General features: G+C 39.6%; 1 protein-coding gene across 1 annotated transcript in view; it reads right to left on the bottom strand.

The window, feature by feature from the left end:
• Positions 1 to 18,693, bottom strand: part of DNAJC3 (DnaJ heat shock protein family (Hsp40) member C3) — an 86,989-nt gene that overhangs the window by 61,018 nt on the left and 7,278 nt on the right. The window contains exon 2 of the mRNA XM_024755267.1: positions 6,601 to 6,711. Within this exon, the coding sequence (XP_024611035.1) occupies positions 6,601 to 6,711 (111 nt within the window). The remainder of the gene's footprint in view (positions 1 to 6,600; positions 6,712 to 18,693) is intronic.

The following is an 18,693-nucleotide window of genomic DNA, read 5'->3' as shown; positions in this document are numbered from 1 at the left end:
TCCATCAGCAGATTAATGGATAAAGAAGATGTCCTGTATATATATACAATGGAATATGAGCCATAAAAATGAAGGAAATTTTGCCATTTATAGCAACATGGATGGACTTGGAGGGCATTATGCTAAGTGAACTAAGTCAGACGGAAAACGACAAATACTGTATGATATCACTTATATGTGGGATCTAAAAAATACAACAAACTAGTGAATATAACAAAAAAAAGAAGCAGACTCACAGATATAGAGAACAAGCTAGTGGTTACCAGTGTGTGGGAGGGAAAAGGGGAGGGGCAATATAAGGGTAGGGGATTAAGAGGCACAAAATATTAGGTATAAGTTACAAGGATATATTGTACAATATGAGGAATATAGCCAATATTTTATAACTATAAATGAAGTATAACCTTTAAAAAAAAGAACTGAAAGCTGATATCTGTACACCCATATTCACAGTGACATTATTCACAATAGCCCAAAGGTGGAAACAACCTAAATGTCCACCGGTGGATGAGTAGGTAAATAAAATGTGGTATACACATACAATGGAATATTATTCAGCCTTAAAAAAGGGATGGAATTCTGATAAATGCTACATTACAGATGAACCCTGAAGACATCATCCTAAGTGAAATAAGCCAGACACAAAAAGACAAATATTGTACAATTCTACTTCTATGAGGTACCTAGAGTAGTCAAATTTATAGAGATAGAAATTAGAATGGTGGTTGCCAAGGAAGGACCGAGAAGAGACGGGGATCAGAAATGGGGAACAATTGTTTAATGGGTATAGAGCTTCAGTCTGAGATGATGAAAAAGTTCTGGAGATGGATGGTGGTAACAGTTGCACAACGATGTGAATGCACTTAATGCCACTGAACTACATCCTTGAAAATGGTTAAAATGGTAAATTTTGTTATGTGTATTTTACTACAATAAAAAAAAATAAAAGAATGAGGCAGTCAGGGGAAAAACAGGACTATTTTTGAAAAAATAAGAGAATTGGGCATTTTAACAATATGAGACTTCTTTTCCTTAAATCTAAAACAAAAAACAAAAAATCCATATATGTTCCCAGCTAAGCATCACTGAACTTTCTTCCCTGATCAACTTCCCTTGGAAGGTAAGGAAAAAAGAGCGAAGTCAGTAGCCTTTGCTACTGACTTTGTGGGAAATACAGGTTATTTCCCACAAAAATTGTAATTAGCTTGAAGAAAGAGTAAGAAACAGAGGAACTATATTTACAGCATTACTAGCCAGATATATAATATTTCTGGTTCAGTTCATATTTGATTTAGTATGTGCAATAAATGTAAAATATATGGCACTTGGTCAGCACAACTGGCCATAAGAATATCTGACATCTAAGAATTAGTGAAACTTACAGTGACTGTGTCTGAAAGCAGAAGGAGATTCACTTCAGGTCAACAGTAGTTACGTGGGCAGAGACTGGATTTTCTTCTTTATACAGTTCATATACATATTCCAAAATGTTTCACAATGAACATGGATTACTTTTATATTCATTAATTTCAAAAAAGTTACCCACTCCTAGGCATGTATCCGGAGAAAAACATGGTTCAAAAGGATACATGCACCCCAATGTTCATTGCAGTGCTGTTTACAATAGCCAAGACGTGGAAGCAACCTAAATGTCCATCGACAGATGAATGGATAAAGAAGATGTGGTACATATATACAATGGAATATTTCTCAGCCATTAAAAAGGATGAAATAATGCCATTTGCAGCAAGATGGATGGACCTAGAGATTATCATACTAAGTGGAGTTAAGTCAGAGAGAGAAAGACAAATACATGATATTGCTTGTACGAAGAATCTTAAAAAAAAAAAAATGAATACAAATGAACTTATTTATGAAACAGAAAGAGACTCATAGTCTTAGAGAACAAACATGGTTACCAGGGGGGAGGAGGGGGAGGGATAGATTGGGATTGACATGTACACACTGCTATATTTAAAGCAGATAACCAACAAGGACCTACTGTATAGCACAGGGAATTCTGCTCAATATTCTGTAATAACCTAAACGGGAAAAGAATTTGAAAACGAATAGATACATGTATATTTATAACTGAATCACCCTGCTGTACATCTTAAACTAACACAACATTGTTAATCAATTATACTCCAATATAAAATAAAAATTTTTAAAAAGAAAAAAAAAAGTTAAGTTCTCCATGACTTATTTACACTAATCAAAGAATAAGAAATACTAGAAACGACATGATTTAAGGCCTAGAGTTTACACCACACATCTTCATATGTCCAAAACCTACTCCATCTCTGAGGCACAGCTCAAATGACTTTTTTGATAACACATGTGAAAATAAACCTTCCATTATTTCGGTTTCCATAACACTCTATAATATATATCTCCCACAGCACCTAACACTTATCACTACCTCCTGATATCAATTATTTATATGCTTACCTCACTCTAGAAAAAAATACGTTCCTTGAGTGAATTCATTTTTCGTGTCTCTATAGCACCTTGTAATCAAATGAAAGGAAATGGAAACAAATTCCTGATAACTCCAACAAGGGACAGTCCCACATGCACTCAACACTGAGACCTGCCAGGAATAAGCCAGGGACCCAGAGAAGTCAGCACAGACATGGCTCTCAAAGAGACGTGCCTCACCAGGACACTCAGATCTTCTCCCCCACGAAATGAGCAAGAGCATTTTCAAAAACAGGTATTGCTAATTTTGAATACAGTATGACCCTCTTTCAAGAAAAGAAGAATGCTTAACTGCTGGCTTCGGGCATTTTATCAAGAAGGCACCTTCAGCAAAAATTGCAATGGACTTCTATTTGGAAAAAACTTGACCATTTCAGTCTATGTAGAAAAACCTCCAAAGATTAAGTATGACAAAGCTTTTTATTAAGTATTTGATTATACATACATAACAAATGTCTATATAAAGTATTTCTGGGGCACTCACTTTCACTTATTTTGCTATTCAGTTTTTAGGTATTTTTAAGATATGAAATGGGATTGGAACCCCAATTTATAACACTGAACCTATAAAAATAAGGAATCAGATGTCAATGGTTCAACCTATGAATCAAGAATCAATGTGCTTAGTGGTATAAGGTCACTTGAATGGCAAATATCAAAATAGCCTTCCCTGGCTCTTCATCTTAAAATACCATCAGTTCCCAGAACTAGTGTCCATTCCTAAATCATTATGCAGGAAGTAGTAACTGAACAAGAATTGGTTTAAGAAACTCATGCTTAGTTTCTCACAATACAAGATTTGATAACCTTGAAAATAATCACTTTTCCTATTATCCATCCAAATATGATACAGTTCATTATTTAAATTATATGCAAGCCTACATCTGCAAACACTAGGCTTCATTTGAAAACATGTCAAATTGTTATACTAGTTTATTCAAAATTTGAATATGAGAAATGAATTTAAGGTGTAATCCTAAAACTATCCAACAATTCAAATGTGAGAAAATTAGCCCTAATAAAGAAAACACAACTACTATCTGGAGAAAAACATCAGAAAGCCAATTACGAATGATTCTGTAAATGGTGGCAGTGGGGTGAACACCACCCTTGCAAAGGTACAGAAAACTTTTCATTCTTGCTCCCAGCGAACCCAACTCTTCCCCTTCATTCATTCAAACGTTTACTGAGCACCACCAGAGACTAAAATAATAATAGTAATAATAAGATAGTACTTATCCTTAAGAAGTTCACAATCTTCTGAACTGGAATATGACCTTTGAAGGTCACTAGAATACACTGTGTCCTTTTGTGTAAATGTGAATAGTAATGTCCATCCCCATTTCACAAGTAAAGTTCAAATGCAATGAGAAAGCACCACAGTATGTTTAAGTACCAAATTAATGAAGCCATGGATTTTTTTTTGACTTAGCCAGATTATGTTAAGTGTGATACCGGTTATCTTACCAAGCAATTGGAGAAACCTATCATTTCATTCATGCCCACCATTTAATCCACCACTTTAGACATTCATTCATGCCAAATACACCTAAGACACTCTGTAAGGTCTACCAAAGAAATGTTTCAGACCCTAGGACTCTTTATCCCCATAAGACCATGCTGTAGAAATGAGAGGCAGGGCATTCTCACACCTGCACTGTGGTTTTCTCTGATGATAAAATCTCTAAACAAAACCTGTGTCTGACTACGTCATAATAGTGAAATAGATGCAACTGTTTCAGGAGACTATTTAGAAAGTGATACCAACACTCTCATTAAATCACAGTTTCCAACAGATCAAGAGTATTTAAGTGCCAAATCTTAAAATTCTTGCCAAAAAACATTTATACACCAGATGCAAAGAAATTTCAAACCAAATAACCAATAGATCTGTACTACAATTATCTGTGCTGCTACTGAGTTTTTAACACATAAACCTTGTATTGTGTAAAAATGTAATTATCAAACATACCATGCCTAAGTAATATTCAAAATGTAACCAAGTAATTTTTCAAAAATGAAAATGGGAAAGGGGTGTCACAGCCATAAATCATGTCAGCTCTAACATTATAATAAAAAATGAGTCATTGATATGCCCAATGCCACTAGCCAAATTCTATTACAAACTCTAACATCAATTTCTAATCACAGGAAAAGTTAAAGAGATAAAGTACATTACAAAATTCAGCAGTTGGGAAGTATAAACATTTAATGAATTTTTTATAGTCAGTTTAAAGCAATGTCCTAAAATATGGGTGACATTTTACCACAAAAGAATATTGTACGTTTTACAGTAGCGCAGCTCTTTGAGCTACTGCAGTAACTAGAGTAACTGCATAACTTATTAGTCTAGAAGTCAGGAGACCTGGACTAATTCACTGTTAGCAAGAGGCTTTCACTAACTCACTGGGTTACCTGAAGCAGTAAACATGGCCATACTAAACTGGATGTCTGGTAAATGAGACAACTGAAATAGAAGATCTACAGTTCTTTTCTGATAAACAAACATCTCATAAGAGACTCAATAGGTCATGACACCACATCACCCTATCACTACCTACTGTATACTCCCATCAACTACAATTTAAACTCTATTTTCTATGGTTAGTTATTTTACATAAACTAAAATGATGACTATCTCAAACTACACAGGTCTTCCTCAAATTATGGCAAGTGTACCATTTGAGAACCACTGTTACTTGCCAAATTACGATGAACAAAATGACACTGCTATTTGAATTCTGAAGGCACTAGCAGTGTCTCACTTTTTCCCTTTACTGAATTTCACAAATAAATTACCACGTTTTAGCTTTACTAATTTATGTCTTTCAGTGCAGATAATAATATATTATTGGTTATTTTTGGGAAGAGCCATCTCTAGAATTCTTGTATGGCAGTGAAGCTAACAAAAAATAGGCAGTCATTTTAAACAATGTTAACAATATGCCACAGCCCTTAACGTTCTTATTAATTTGTGAGATTAAAGAAAGCAAATAATAGGGCTTCCCTGGTGGCGCAGTGGTTGAGAGTCTGCCTGCCAATGCAGGGGACGCGGGTTCGTGCCCCGGTCCAGGAGGATCCCACATGCCGCGGAGCGGCTGGGCCCGTGAGCCGTGGCCGCTGAGCCTGCGCGTCCAGAGCCTGTGCTCCGCAAGGGGAGAGGCCACAGCAGTGAGAGGCCCACGCACCGCAAAAAAAAAAAAGGAATGAGGAATATCGATATCAAAAAGCTTTAGCAAAAAACTTTATGTAGTGACTCATAAGAAAATCCTCTAAGACCTCATTCACAACCTATTTACTCTGGTCACCTCGTTTCTCACAGTCCCAAGAGATTACACACTGCAAAGATAGTTGATGCTACAGGCAGACACAAGTGAGCAATAAGAAAAGCAACAGCCTAAGGGGTAGAGAGAGTCTGACCAACAATGAACAGGAGATGAACTGCAGGATCCCCCAAGGGCCTCAAAGTAACTATTACACTGATGATCTCAAATCATCAAGAAAATTAAAACTGTATTCAGTGAAATCTGCTTAAGGAGGCAGAAAAATATATACAGTCGGCCCCCTGTACCTACAGGTTCCACAACCACAGATAGAAAATATTCGGGAAAAAATTCGCTGCGCAACTATTCACATAGCATTTGCATTACATTTACAACTGTTTACACAGTATTTGCACTACAATATGTATTATAAGTAATCTAGAGATGATTTAAAGTATACGGGAGGATGTGTGTAGGTTACATGCAAATACTACACTATTCTATATAAGGGACTCGAGTAGCCACAGGTTTAAGCATCCGAGGGGGCCCTGGAACCAATCCTGTGAGGATATCTAGGGATGACTGTAATACATTGAGAAAAGTGTTCTGTCAAAATTATCTTGAATTTTTCTTAGTACTTAATAGTTGTTAAGTCTCAATTACGTGGAAAAATCTTATGTTAGATACGTATGTATTCAAATATTGTGCTTTTATTAATCTATTTCACCCAGAACCCTGTATTTTAAAATATTTTATTTAAACAATAAATAATATTTTAAATGTTATCCCAAAAAAGGGTTATAACATTAGAATTCACTAAGATGGCCACTGAGTGTTTTGGTTCTGAGATACAAACCTACTGCAGCATGAAACTGAGATAAGGCATCAGCTAGCTGTCCAGCTGCAAGAAGTTTCTTGCCCAATTCAAGATGTTTCTCAACATCTGCATTTACTCCACATTCAGCACCTAAAAACAAATAAAAATAATAATAAATTAACTTTCCACGAACCAAGACTTAATTCTAAAAAATAAAATGTTTAAAAAATAGCTGTCGGCCTCCTTCATTTACTTAGATAAGTCACAGAAGCTGAAAAGCGACCTAGAGAAAGTAACAATAAAGTACAAATAGTGCTTCATTTTATAGAGTAGAAGCCACCCAAAAATATACCCATATCGACCTAGTTAGTCAAAAGAATGTACCCAGTCTACAAAATGCAAGGAAAACTGCCTAACACGGTACTACCAAAAATATTTATAATTTGTTGTTCAACAACAAAATTAGAATTGCTTTGTTAAACTAGAATCTCACTTCAACGAATATTAGAGTCCACTACAATAATCAAGAACTTACTGAGCATCTACAGGGCACCAGGCACTGTTCTAGATACTTGGGATAAGTGAACAAAACAAAAACCTCTATCACTCATGGCACCTGACATTATAGTAGCAGGAGACAGACATAAGAAAGGAGTGAATTACAAAGTAAGGTAGGTAAAAAGTAGAGCTGCATGAAGGGGGTCAGGAGTGGTGGGGCTTTCAGTATTAAATAAGGTGGTCAAGGGCCTCATTGAGAAGTTGACATTTGAGCAAAGACCTACTTGAAGAAAGTGAGGACTCACCAGGCAGATAACTACTAGGATAAGAGCTTGCCAAGAACAAGGGCCAGCTAGTGCAAGGGCCCTGGGTCAGGAGCATGCCAGGTATGTCGTGGAAACAGCAGGGAGGTCAGGATGGCTACCGCAGAGCCAACAAGGGAGATAACAAATAAGATGAGGTCCAAGCAGTAGAGGGTCCGACTAGGTACAGCTTTGGCTTCACTCTCAGCGAAATCGGGAGCTGGCGAGGAATCATGAGTGGAATAATACGATCCGACTGACCAGGCCTATTTTCAACCAACGTGCCGCCTCTCGGCTCTGAACTCATCCTTCAGCTCTTGACTGTAATGATGGGCCGGAGCGTGTAAGCATTCTTCTGTACACTGAGCACAGTGTTAGGCTTTGTCAGGAAAGGGTGCTGAAGGGGCACTGCAGGAAGGACACCTCCTGGTCCCCACTGCTGCCTTTACTTTCTTCTGGCTCCTGCTGCGTGGCGTGCAGCGGGGAGGACATCCAGTGGTGCCCTGGCCTAGCCGTACACCCAGGGATCCAGTCCCTCAGCCACCTGGAGCCTTGGTCACACACCCGCTCCCAAGCACGACGCCAGGTACTCCAGGCTTCACACCCACAGCAGCACCCCAACTCCCCCCCACACCCAAGCCCACCAGCTGGGGCTCACCTACACCTGAGAAGGTGGTTTCTCGCTTCCCCAGCTACTATGGACCAGCTCTATCCCCGACAACTCAGCGCACTTTCCTACCAGCAACCTTAGCCTGCAACTATACTGTCTCCGATGAAGTCTGAACGCCAGCCTTGAGGAGAGGGTCCCCCTCCAAGTTGGCCCTTCCTTGGGGAGTGTCTCTCAGTCCTAGACTATCCTGCAGAGTTCTCTCTACATCATTATGGTCACCCTCCTATCATAATAATTCTTTATATTAAACTTCCCCCTTTAAAATCACCTGTGGTTTCTGTCTCCTGCAGGGACCCAGACTTTTATACACAAATGGTACTAGGAGTGGTTCTAAGAGACAGAGCCACAAACATGGGATTTAATGATTGGTTTGGTCATGCTCTTGAGCTTGAGTGCAGGGCTGAGTTCCCTGTCAATGAGAAACAAGAGGTTAGTAATCTGTAGCAGGTAGTAGAATCAATTAATGAAGATATCATTTGTGGTTGACAGAAAATGAGTACTAACTGAGGCACATGCCTTGGAAACCGAAGTGGCTGCTGCACTTGACCATCATGGCAGTAATGATGAAAGAAGGACTGCGACATGGGGTGGGTTCCTCTGAGCACACTAGAGCACTTACAGAGAGAAAATAACAAGCTCGGGGCTAACTCCTAGCTCCACTCAGTCTGAGAGATTCCATGGCAGCCTTGAAACCATCTCTCTCTCTTTTTAATTTTGCTTGTAGCCACAGAGCTGATTTAGCTGAAAATCAGGCACAAAACTTAATTCTGAGGGCTGTTGAATTAAAACAATAGTTGAATTCAGAGTCTCGCCAAGTTTCTCCTGTGAAATTCAGGACATGTATTAGTAAAGAATGGGATCCTCAAACTTAGAACGGAGACATCTGGTTGTACCTGGATGAAACTGACCAACGTAAACCTCCCAGCCCTTCTGAGACTCCTTTACCAGTAGAAAGAGCTTGCCTTCCACTATCAAGAGAAACCTAGCCTTCCACTGCTTACAATCCTAGGACAACTACTTAGGGAAGATGCCGGAAAGGGGATGCTCAATCAGACCCACCCTAACCATTCCAGATGTCACTAGCACGTATATACACTATGACCTAAGGAAAATTGTTTACACACCAAAAGAACTGCAAGACTTTGCTGATAAACTAACAGAAACCCATGGAACACGTGTGGGAATGGATTCTAAAGGTGTTAGAGCAAGAAAAGTGAAATATAACACTGTATCTGGTATCATTAACTGATGTGTGCCCACTTACTAGAGCAGAGCTCAGCAAACTGTTTTTGTAAATAAAATTTTACTGGAACACAGTCACGCCCCTTCATTACACACTGCCTAAGGCTGCTTTCATGCTACAATGGCAAAGTTGAGTAGTTTTGACAAAAGCCATAGAGCCCACAAAACCTAGGGATGACTATAATACACTGAGAAAAGTGTCCTGTCAAAATTATCTTGAATTTTTCCTGGTACTTACAGTTGTAACTTAAGTTACATGGAAAATTCTTATGTTGGATGCACACGCATTTGAATGTTATGCATTTATTTTATTAACCTACTTCACCCAGAATCCTATATATATTTTTAAATATTTTACTTAAACAGTAAATAATATTTATTTTAAATGTTATCCAAAAAAAAGAACTATAAATTAGAATTCACTAAGACGGCCACTGAGTGTTTTGGCTCCAAGATACAAACCTAATAATGCAGCACGAAACTGAGATAAAGCATCAGCTAGCTGTCCAGCTGCAAGTGGTTGCTTATCAAGGAAAAATGGCGTTTGCTGCTATACAAGAGTGGCAAAGAGGGCTACATCTGGAACTCAGGGGATTCTGTAGGGTGTTAGTACTTCCACGCCCAATACTAAAGGTTAATTAAAAACTACAGCAACCAAAAACAGAACAGTTAAGCACTCAGACCCTTCAGGAACAAAGGTCTGGGTTACGCCATCAGGTAAAGAAGCGAGAGTAGCTGAGGTTCCAGCCGAAGGCATGAGAAGTATGGAACAGGAAGTTGACAAAGGATGCCATATATATCAACTCTGACCTCATGACTAATTACAGACTCAGGACTATAGTAGCTTTGCACATTTTCTCTTTGCTTATTTATACACATGTTTATTTGTATATATAGTCAATCCTCACAATTCACAGATTCTGTATCTCAGAATTTGCCCACTCCCGAAAATTCATTTGTAACCCCCTCCAATTCCTCTGTAATCCCCAAAATAATATTCAGGGTGCTTTGGCAGTCATTTGAGGACATGTGAATATGCAGAATGGTGGCACACTTGAGTCACTCAAAGTGCACGTTCCGAGCTGAAGTCAAACAAGGTGATACTTTTTCTTCCTGTGTGAGCGCTCATGTTATAAGCAAGTGTCCTTTCTACAGTATATTTAGTGTCATTTTTTTATTCTTGCGGGGTTTTTTTTTTTTTGGTCATTTCACTGTGTAAAATGGCCCCCAAGCATAGTGCTGCCTAGTGTTACTAAGGGCAAGAGACTGCACTGTGCCTTTCAAAGAAAATATGTTTGGGGAATTCCCCGGCGGTCCAGTGGTTAGGACTCCGCGCTTCCATTGCAGGGGGCATGGGTTCGCCCCCTGGTCGGGGAACTAAGATCCTGCAAGCCATGCAGAGCGGGCAGAAAACTAAAAAAAATTTTTTTAATTAAATAAAAGAAAATAAGTTTGTTAGATAAGCTTCATTCAGACATGAATGATAATGCTGCTGGCCGTGAGTTCAATGTTAGTCAATCAATAATATATATTAAATAAGATATTTTTAAACAGAAACACACACAAAACAAAGTTATGTTTTGATCTGCTAACAAACATGTAGTGACCTGAGGCCTTGCAGGATCCTAACCCTGAATTTCCTCCCAGGTACAATGGTTCAGTATTTGCTAATTCAACGTTCGTAAAGACATATGGAATATAACTGCCATGAATAAGGAGAATCAACTGTACTAACCACATTTTCTCTAATTCCCATTTTTATTTTACAATATGCTGTTGGAATTAACTTTACAATTTCGTTTTTATATAACTGAATACTGAACAGGACAGTGATGGACTCAGAGTAGTAATTAGCAATAGCCAGTAACAGACACAGTGACTGTTGGAAATGTATCTTCTCAACCAGGGTACAGGTGAGAACTTCTTTGCTTGTAAGAAGAGCTGTACCTTGTTAGGTAGGAAATGGAGTATTTTTGTTCTGAAGTTCAAACGTGTGTAGAAGGCGCATATGGACACGAAGCAGCCAAAGCATTTCTCTTTTACAGGGAACACGATGTTACGTGTTTCAGTGTGTAAAGGGACATTGCAGGAAAAAAAAATCCGAAGTCACCCCTCAGGAAGGCAGGGGGACGCACGGGCAGGAGCTGGAGGGGCTCTCCGGGGCACTGAGCGCTCGAGCCCTGGTGGAGGCCAGGGTTACACAGGCACACGCGGTTATCAAAGCCCAGCAGATTTATGTTTGGACAAAGTGGACATTTTATTGTATATAAATTTTAATCCCCCCCCAAAACTACTGATGATATGCATGTTAAAGTATTTAGAGACCTGTGTATTGATGTTATTTTGAAAAACATTTTTTAAAAAAGGATTAATGAATGGATGGATAGAGAAATGCCCAGATGGATATGTGTTAAAAACAAGCATACTGGACTTCCCTGACGGTCCGGTGGTTAAGACTCTCCGCGCTCCCAATGCAGGGGGCACAGGTTCGATCCCTGGTCGGGGAACTAAGATCCCGCGTGCTGCGCGACGCAGCCAAAAGAAAACAAAAACCAAGTATACTAATTACACTAATGATAGAGCTTAGGTGATGGGTATAGGACTGGACAGTATAAAACTGTTTCAACTTTGCAAAATGTTTAGTAACAAAATTTTGGGAAAACATACACTACAGTAAGTGTTTGGATGGGAGGAAGACACACAGGGTGCTGTGAGGGCACAAGTGAAGGCGCCTAACACCTGTAGTTAAAATTAAATTTAAAATTCAACTACTCAGTCTCACTAGTCACAGTGTAAATGCTGGATAGCTAGCAGCTAGTGTGTGGGACAGCAAGGATGATACAGAACATTTGCCACCATCACAGAAAGTTCTACGGGACAGTGCTGGGGGTGAGGTGGGGGGTGCGGTCTCCCCGAGGTCCCCCCTGAAACCTGACGGACAAATGGGGAGGATGGACCTGTGGGAATAGGCTGAAGAGAGAAACCAGCACTCCAAACACAAAGAACATCATACTTAGAAGCCCAGAGCTCAAAATTAATGAGGCTTTCAGAGAACTCCAAGTCCAGGATTTCAGCCAGCTCTCCTCTCCATCATGACTTCATTGCTCTGAGTGGGTCACTTTCACTGCTAGAGGATTCCAGTAAACAGCCAGAAGGGACGAGGGAAACCAATAAACTCTCTGTTACAATAACCCAGGCGACATGATGCTGACCTGACCGTGGAGTAGTAGCAATGGAAACAGAGAAGAATACACTGCTTAGAAAAATAAGAGAAAGAAAAAGACGACTACCTGTGACTTATGTCAACTGTCTGGATGCAGAGGTCAAGTGAAGAAAGAGCAGGAGTCCAGGAAGACACCCAGAGCGACTACTTGAGCAACTGCCTGCTATTTCAGTCATCAAAAGCTAGTGAATTCCTGATTTCATCGAACAGAGCAAAAAGCCACATGAAATGCACTTTACCTTACTATTTACCCTACTAAACAAAGCAGCTTGCTTTTCCTATTCCTGGTCTGCAGTTTCTGTATAGTGTTTTATTACCTTGGCTGCCTGTTGGAGCCCTCTGTACAATGGAGGAAGGGAAAAAGGGAGAGGGGGAAGGAGGAAACTTTAACTTGGTGGTCTCAAAAATTTGGAGCCCTAAAACTATAATTTAGAGATAAAATGCACCCCTTTGTTCACAGCAGCACTATTCACAACAGCCAAGACATGGAAACAATCTACTGAATGTCCATCAAAAGATGAATGGATAAAGATGTGGTACAGATATACAATGGAATACTACTCTGCCATAACAATGAATGAGATAACGCCATTTGCAGCAACATGGATGGACCTAGAGACTATCATACTAAGTGAAGTCAGTCAGAAAAAGACAAATACCATATGATATCGCTTACATGTGGAATCTAAAATATGACACAAATGAACTTATCTACAAAGCAGAAACAGTCACAGACACAGAAAACAGACTTGTAGCTGCCAATGGGGAAAAGGGGCTGGGGGAGGAATGGAGTGGGAGTTTGGGATTAGCAGATGCAAACTATTACATATAGAATGGATAAATAAAAAGGTCCTACTGTATAGCATAGGGAACTATATTCAATATCCTGTGATAAACCCTAAAAGAATATGAAAAAGAATGTGTGTGTGTGTGTGTATATATATATATGTATAACTGAATCACTGTGCTGTACAGCAGAAATTAACACATTTTAAGTCAACTGTACCTCAATAAAATTAATTTAAAACAAAAAACTCAGGGTCCTGCACAGCCCTATTTGTTTAGGGCAACAATGTGAAAATACCTAACCTATTTAAGAGCGTGTGGGTAAAATTTGGAGAAATCAGTTGGGGGATTTCAGTGGGCTGGGAAAGTACTGTTATTTTTCCCACTTAAAATGAAGATATACGCTCCTGCCCTGTGAAAATTCACTATGCAAAATAGATTTAGAAACTGATTATATTCAGAATGTGAGGGTCACCTGTTTCCACCTATTCCATACCATATCCAAAAATATAACCTACTTTTCATAACAAAGATTATGGAAATTAATGTTTCACTTAACAAATGTTACTGAAATCTATATGTAAGGCTGTGGCCATAACAGTAATGAATAAGGCAGCCTCTCCCAAAACAGCACCGAGGAGAACCCAGCAGCCTTTAGCTTTATGAGGACCCCCTAGACGGCAGGTAATCATGGACTCTGGAGAGAGAGGCTACTTTCCAGCATTACATTGGAGTCTCTACCACATACTGAAGTATTTACAGAATACATAATGTGAAGAACGGGACTGACGTCAAAATCATCTTGGAGAGGAGGATGAAAATATAGATGAAATAGGAGCGACCCGGTGCTGGTAATTTTTGAAGCTGGGTGACAGACAGTACACAGTGGTAAATGATACTATTTTCTCTACTTTGGTATATTTTTAAGATTTTTCCAAAAACAAATTTTTTTTAATTTAAATCCTTTCAGTGAGGAAAGACTGGCTGATAAAAACTACCCCTTACATTAAAAAAAAATTTTTTTTGAAGAAAGTAGTCCATGGGGACTAGAGTAAGACAGTCACCTAAGCACATGAGCCTACCTCCCAACATGCTCAAATTCTAGAAATGAGAGAATTCACTTAAAAAGATAAATGCATAACCTTGCTGGAAAAAAAATTTTTTTTAAAGAAGAAGAGGGCCACCTAAAATACAGAAATTTGGGGAAAATTCTCAAAACATAAAAAGGACAGGATTAGATTGGTGGGCAAAATCATATCCAAAGACCCTCTCAGGGGAAATGTACCATAGAGGTGGCTGCAGTTCTCTGAGGGATCCAAACTCTGATACAAGGAAAAGGAAGGGGTCCTGGGGATTTCTCAGCCTCCAGACAGGCAATCGGCCTTCTCCCACAATCAGAATTCAAAGATTAGCAATGAGCAATTCTGAAAAACAAAGCTAATCATAAAATCAATCCATAAGAAACTAACACCAGATAAGAAAATTAAGGAACCAAACTTAGTGGAGCAAAAAAAAAAAAAAAATCTAAAAATGAATACAATTGACACTCTTACAGATCCACAGGATGCCACACACATTAAAAAACAGACCAAAGGTCTATGCACTGACTAATCTAGCAGTAGGAATGCAGTGGAGAAAAAGCTGGATAAACAAGATCATTTCTGCCAGAGGGAAGGAAGAGGAAGACTTAATATAGTCAAATAAGTCCTCCCTGAGAAGATGTTTGAGTTAAAGCATAAAAGGCGGGAGAGCAGTCCTGAATGACAAGAAGCCTCCAGCATGCCAGAATATGACCAGGCAAGGAGCAGAAAATAAGCTCAAAGCCAAGCTCAACTCTAAGGAATCAAAAGGAGGCTCCCAGCATGTTAAGAAGGATAGAGGATTCAGGCAATATAGATCACACTGGGCCTTGCAGGCTATGGTAAGAAATCTGGGTTTTACTCTAAGAGCAAAGGAAGTCATTAGATAGCTTTTTAGCAAGGAACTGACTATCTGATGTGGAGCTTAAAAAGATCACTTTGCCTGCGGTGCCTGCGGTGTGGAAAACAGATTAGAGGCGGGAAAGAATGGAAAGGACTGTGGTGGTGTGAACCAAGGATAGCAAGTTTCATTACAGTAAATATACTCAGATTTCATTTATGCTTTAAAAAGAAGATATAGTATGTATTTCTGTACTGTTTAATTTTTTCTAGTAAGAATGTATCCATGCGCTTAAAAAGAAAGTGAACTGAGGAATGTGTTTTGTTAACAATGTACTGATTAAATAATCACTTGCAATTGAAAACTTTTAGAGAGTATTTGTTAACACTAGAGACATAGTTTATAATTAAGCAGCCTAATAAGTCAGGAAAGAAGAGCAAAGTAACCCTGCCTTAAACGTTTTCGTTAAACTGTAGTTCAAAGATGTAGCATTATAATCAGACACTGTGGGGAATATAGATGATACAGGCTCTAAAATTTTAAAGTCCTTATCTTTCATAAATACTAAAATATTTATGAATGAAATGATGTCATGTGAAATGTTCCAAAATAATCCACAGGTATAGATGAAATAAGATTGCTCATGGGTTGAAAATTGTTAAAGCTGGGAGATTAGTACTGGGGGATTCATGATACCATTCCCCACCTTTGTAAATGTAGAACATTTCACAAAATAAGGTATTACTTTAAATCTTTTTAAGAGATAGAGGTGGGGAAATTAAAACAATTAAAGATAGTCCATTTTGATCTTCTAAAGGTAAATTCTAATATAAACTCTACACCCATAAACATTTACAGTTCCTAGTGTAAAATATAAAGGATTGTGCATCACTTATGCAGAAACGTGTGCAGAAACCATGTTAAAATGATACTAGAGAATGAACTAGGGATGGAAATAAGAATGGTGAAAATGCTGTGTGTGGGCTATGGAAGGATCCAGCCTGTTACAGTAAGAACAATTAATTACTAGGGCAAGTTGATGGGTTTATCTATGTGTTCTCAGCATGTCGGAGCAAAGGTCTAGTCTTCAAATTAGCAAGATTTCAAACATCTCCCATTTACATTTTCTCAAAAGGGAAGATCAGATCAATGTACTGAATAGAAGATTCCAGATTGCTTGAGGAGGTAAGAAATCTGGATACGAGATAAACCATTAGTCACAGTACTTTCCTTATCCAGTCATGAAAATGTCTAACAGGAAAGATGTAACACAGAAAGAAATTAAGAACCTACTATATAGTGGATACTTTCAGTATATTTATTTCACTTAATTTTTACAACAAACGTAGAAAGTAAACATCTTTCATACTTTTATAACTGAGGAATCTGAGGCTCAAAGAAGTTACCCAACCTGCCTGAAGACTCACAGTAACTGTCACAATAAGATTCAATTCCAAAGCCTAGCTTTCTTTGCAGCACAGCTCAGGAAACTTTTCCCCATATAAACCAGGCTAAGCTTTCTTTCCACAGCTACTAAGCCTTGTATGCTTCACTCACCGAACCCATCATTTAATGTAACATTTTAGCCACAATCCTTTCCAACCTCACAAGCGGAGCCTGAAGTCTAGTGGGAACCAAGAACATATTTGTGAAGTTCCCTGAAGTACTTTGTCCAGATGCCCCCAGCCAGACATTCTTCACGGAGAGCCACAGCGGTGTCCTGCTTCAACAGGGCTTGACAGAGCTTGGGTCAAACCGTCGCTGCAACACCTCCCCACAGCACCCTGGAGGCCCCTCCTCGGCCACCTGCCACCATGACCGAGGCCCCCTCGTGGGTGTGCCGGAGCGACCACCGGGACTCGGAGGCCCCCATCAACCACCAGACCCACCTGGAGCTCTAGGCCTCCTCCGTCTACCTGGCCGTGTCTTGCTGCTTTGACCCCAATGGTGGGGCTGTGAAGGACACTGCCTAGTATTTTCTTCAGCAGTGTCATGAGAAGAGAGAATACGCTGAGAAACTGATGAAGCTGCAGAACCAGTGAGGTGGCTGAATCCCAAACTCTTCAGGATACCAAGAAACTAAACCATGACGACTGAGCAAGCTGGCTGAATGCAACAGAACATGCACTACACTTGGAAAACAGTGTGAATCAGTCCCTACTGGAACGGCACAAACTTCACTGACAAATGATACCCACCTGTGTGATTTCAGTGAGACTCACTACCTAAATGAGCAGATGAAATCCGAAGAACTGGGTGACCATAACACCAGCTTGCACAAACGGGGGCCCACAAATCTGGCATGGCAAAGTATCTCTCTTACAAGCACACACTGGGAGACAGGGACACTGAGAGCTGAGCCTCAGGCTGGCTTCCCATGGCCACAGGGTCACTTTCCTGGTCACCAAGGCAGTGCATGCAAGTTGGGGTCACCTTTACCTCTTCTATAAGTTGCACCAAAACATCCATCTACATTCTTTCATTTGTACTATTCCTTCAAATAAAGTAATGTGGTATCTCTCCAAAAAGTTATGTATACTGTCACCCCAAAGGTTGAGCTCCTCTCCAAACTAACTTTCTCTTGCCTTCTATGATTAAAAGAGGTATCCAGCATTTCTCTGTGCCTTTTAAATAAAACTCAGATCTTTATTATGTTACAATTTTACCCAATATAATTTCTATTTAATAATGTGATAAGTAAATACCACTTCCTCTACAAAAATTTCAATCATCCAGGGAGAATTACTATTCCTCCAGTGCATCTTGGTCACTTTTCCATAACAGAACTTGCCATAGTGTACGTGGCGGTTGTGTAGGCCCCCTTCTCCCCGAAAGAGATGGTGTGCCTCCTAACCGGGATCTTCTCTCACCTTCCTCCAAATCCAGCCCCCATGCTACTGCAAGAGCAATCCTCCCAAGATGCACTCCTAGTAACAATTCTGCAGTATTTTCAGGTCGCTGGCTAGATTCAACCTCAGTCCCTTCTGATCTAAAGGCAAACAAGACCCTTCTTGATCAGGTGCCTTGATGTGGGTCCAGCCTTATCACCCCTCACTCCTTCACCTCTTAATTTATACTCCAATAACATAATGAACTGGCTGAACTTTCCTGAACATACTAGTTCTTATGCTGCATCCCTTTAAACTTGCTATGCCATGAAAAGGCCTCCCCCACTTGCCCACCTGGAAAACTCCCACTCCCCCTATCAGGATTCTGCCCTCGAATGCTGGTTCCTTTGTGAAACTTTCCCTAACTACCTCAGTGAGAAGGTGGGAAAAGTTCCTCCTATGCTCCTGCTATACTGTGCATCCCTCCACTCACAAGTACATGACTTCACTTCGCAATACCCCAGTCTCAATAAGCTGACCTTCACAGTTTGCCTGCCTCTCACAACCCCCACAGTCCCAAACCTGATCGAAAGCAAGTCGGAGAGAATGAACGGTCTTTTCCTCTTTTTATCACCTAGTTCAGTACCTTGCACAAAGCGGACA

The sequence above is a fragment of the Neophocaena asiaeorientalis genome, unplaced genomic scaffold (genome assembly GCF_003031525.2).
Source record: "Neophocaena asiaeorientalis asiaeorientalis breed wild unplaced genomic scaffold, Neophocaena_asiaeorientalis_V1.1 scaffold141, whole genome shotgun sequence".
Lineage (NCBI taxonomy): Eukaryota > Metazoa > Chordata > Mammalia > Artiodactyla > Phocoenidae > Neophocaena > Neophocaena asiaeorientalis.
Note: the sequence above shows the minus strand (reverse complement) of the source record. Positions and strands in the feature narration are given on the sequence as shown.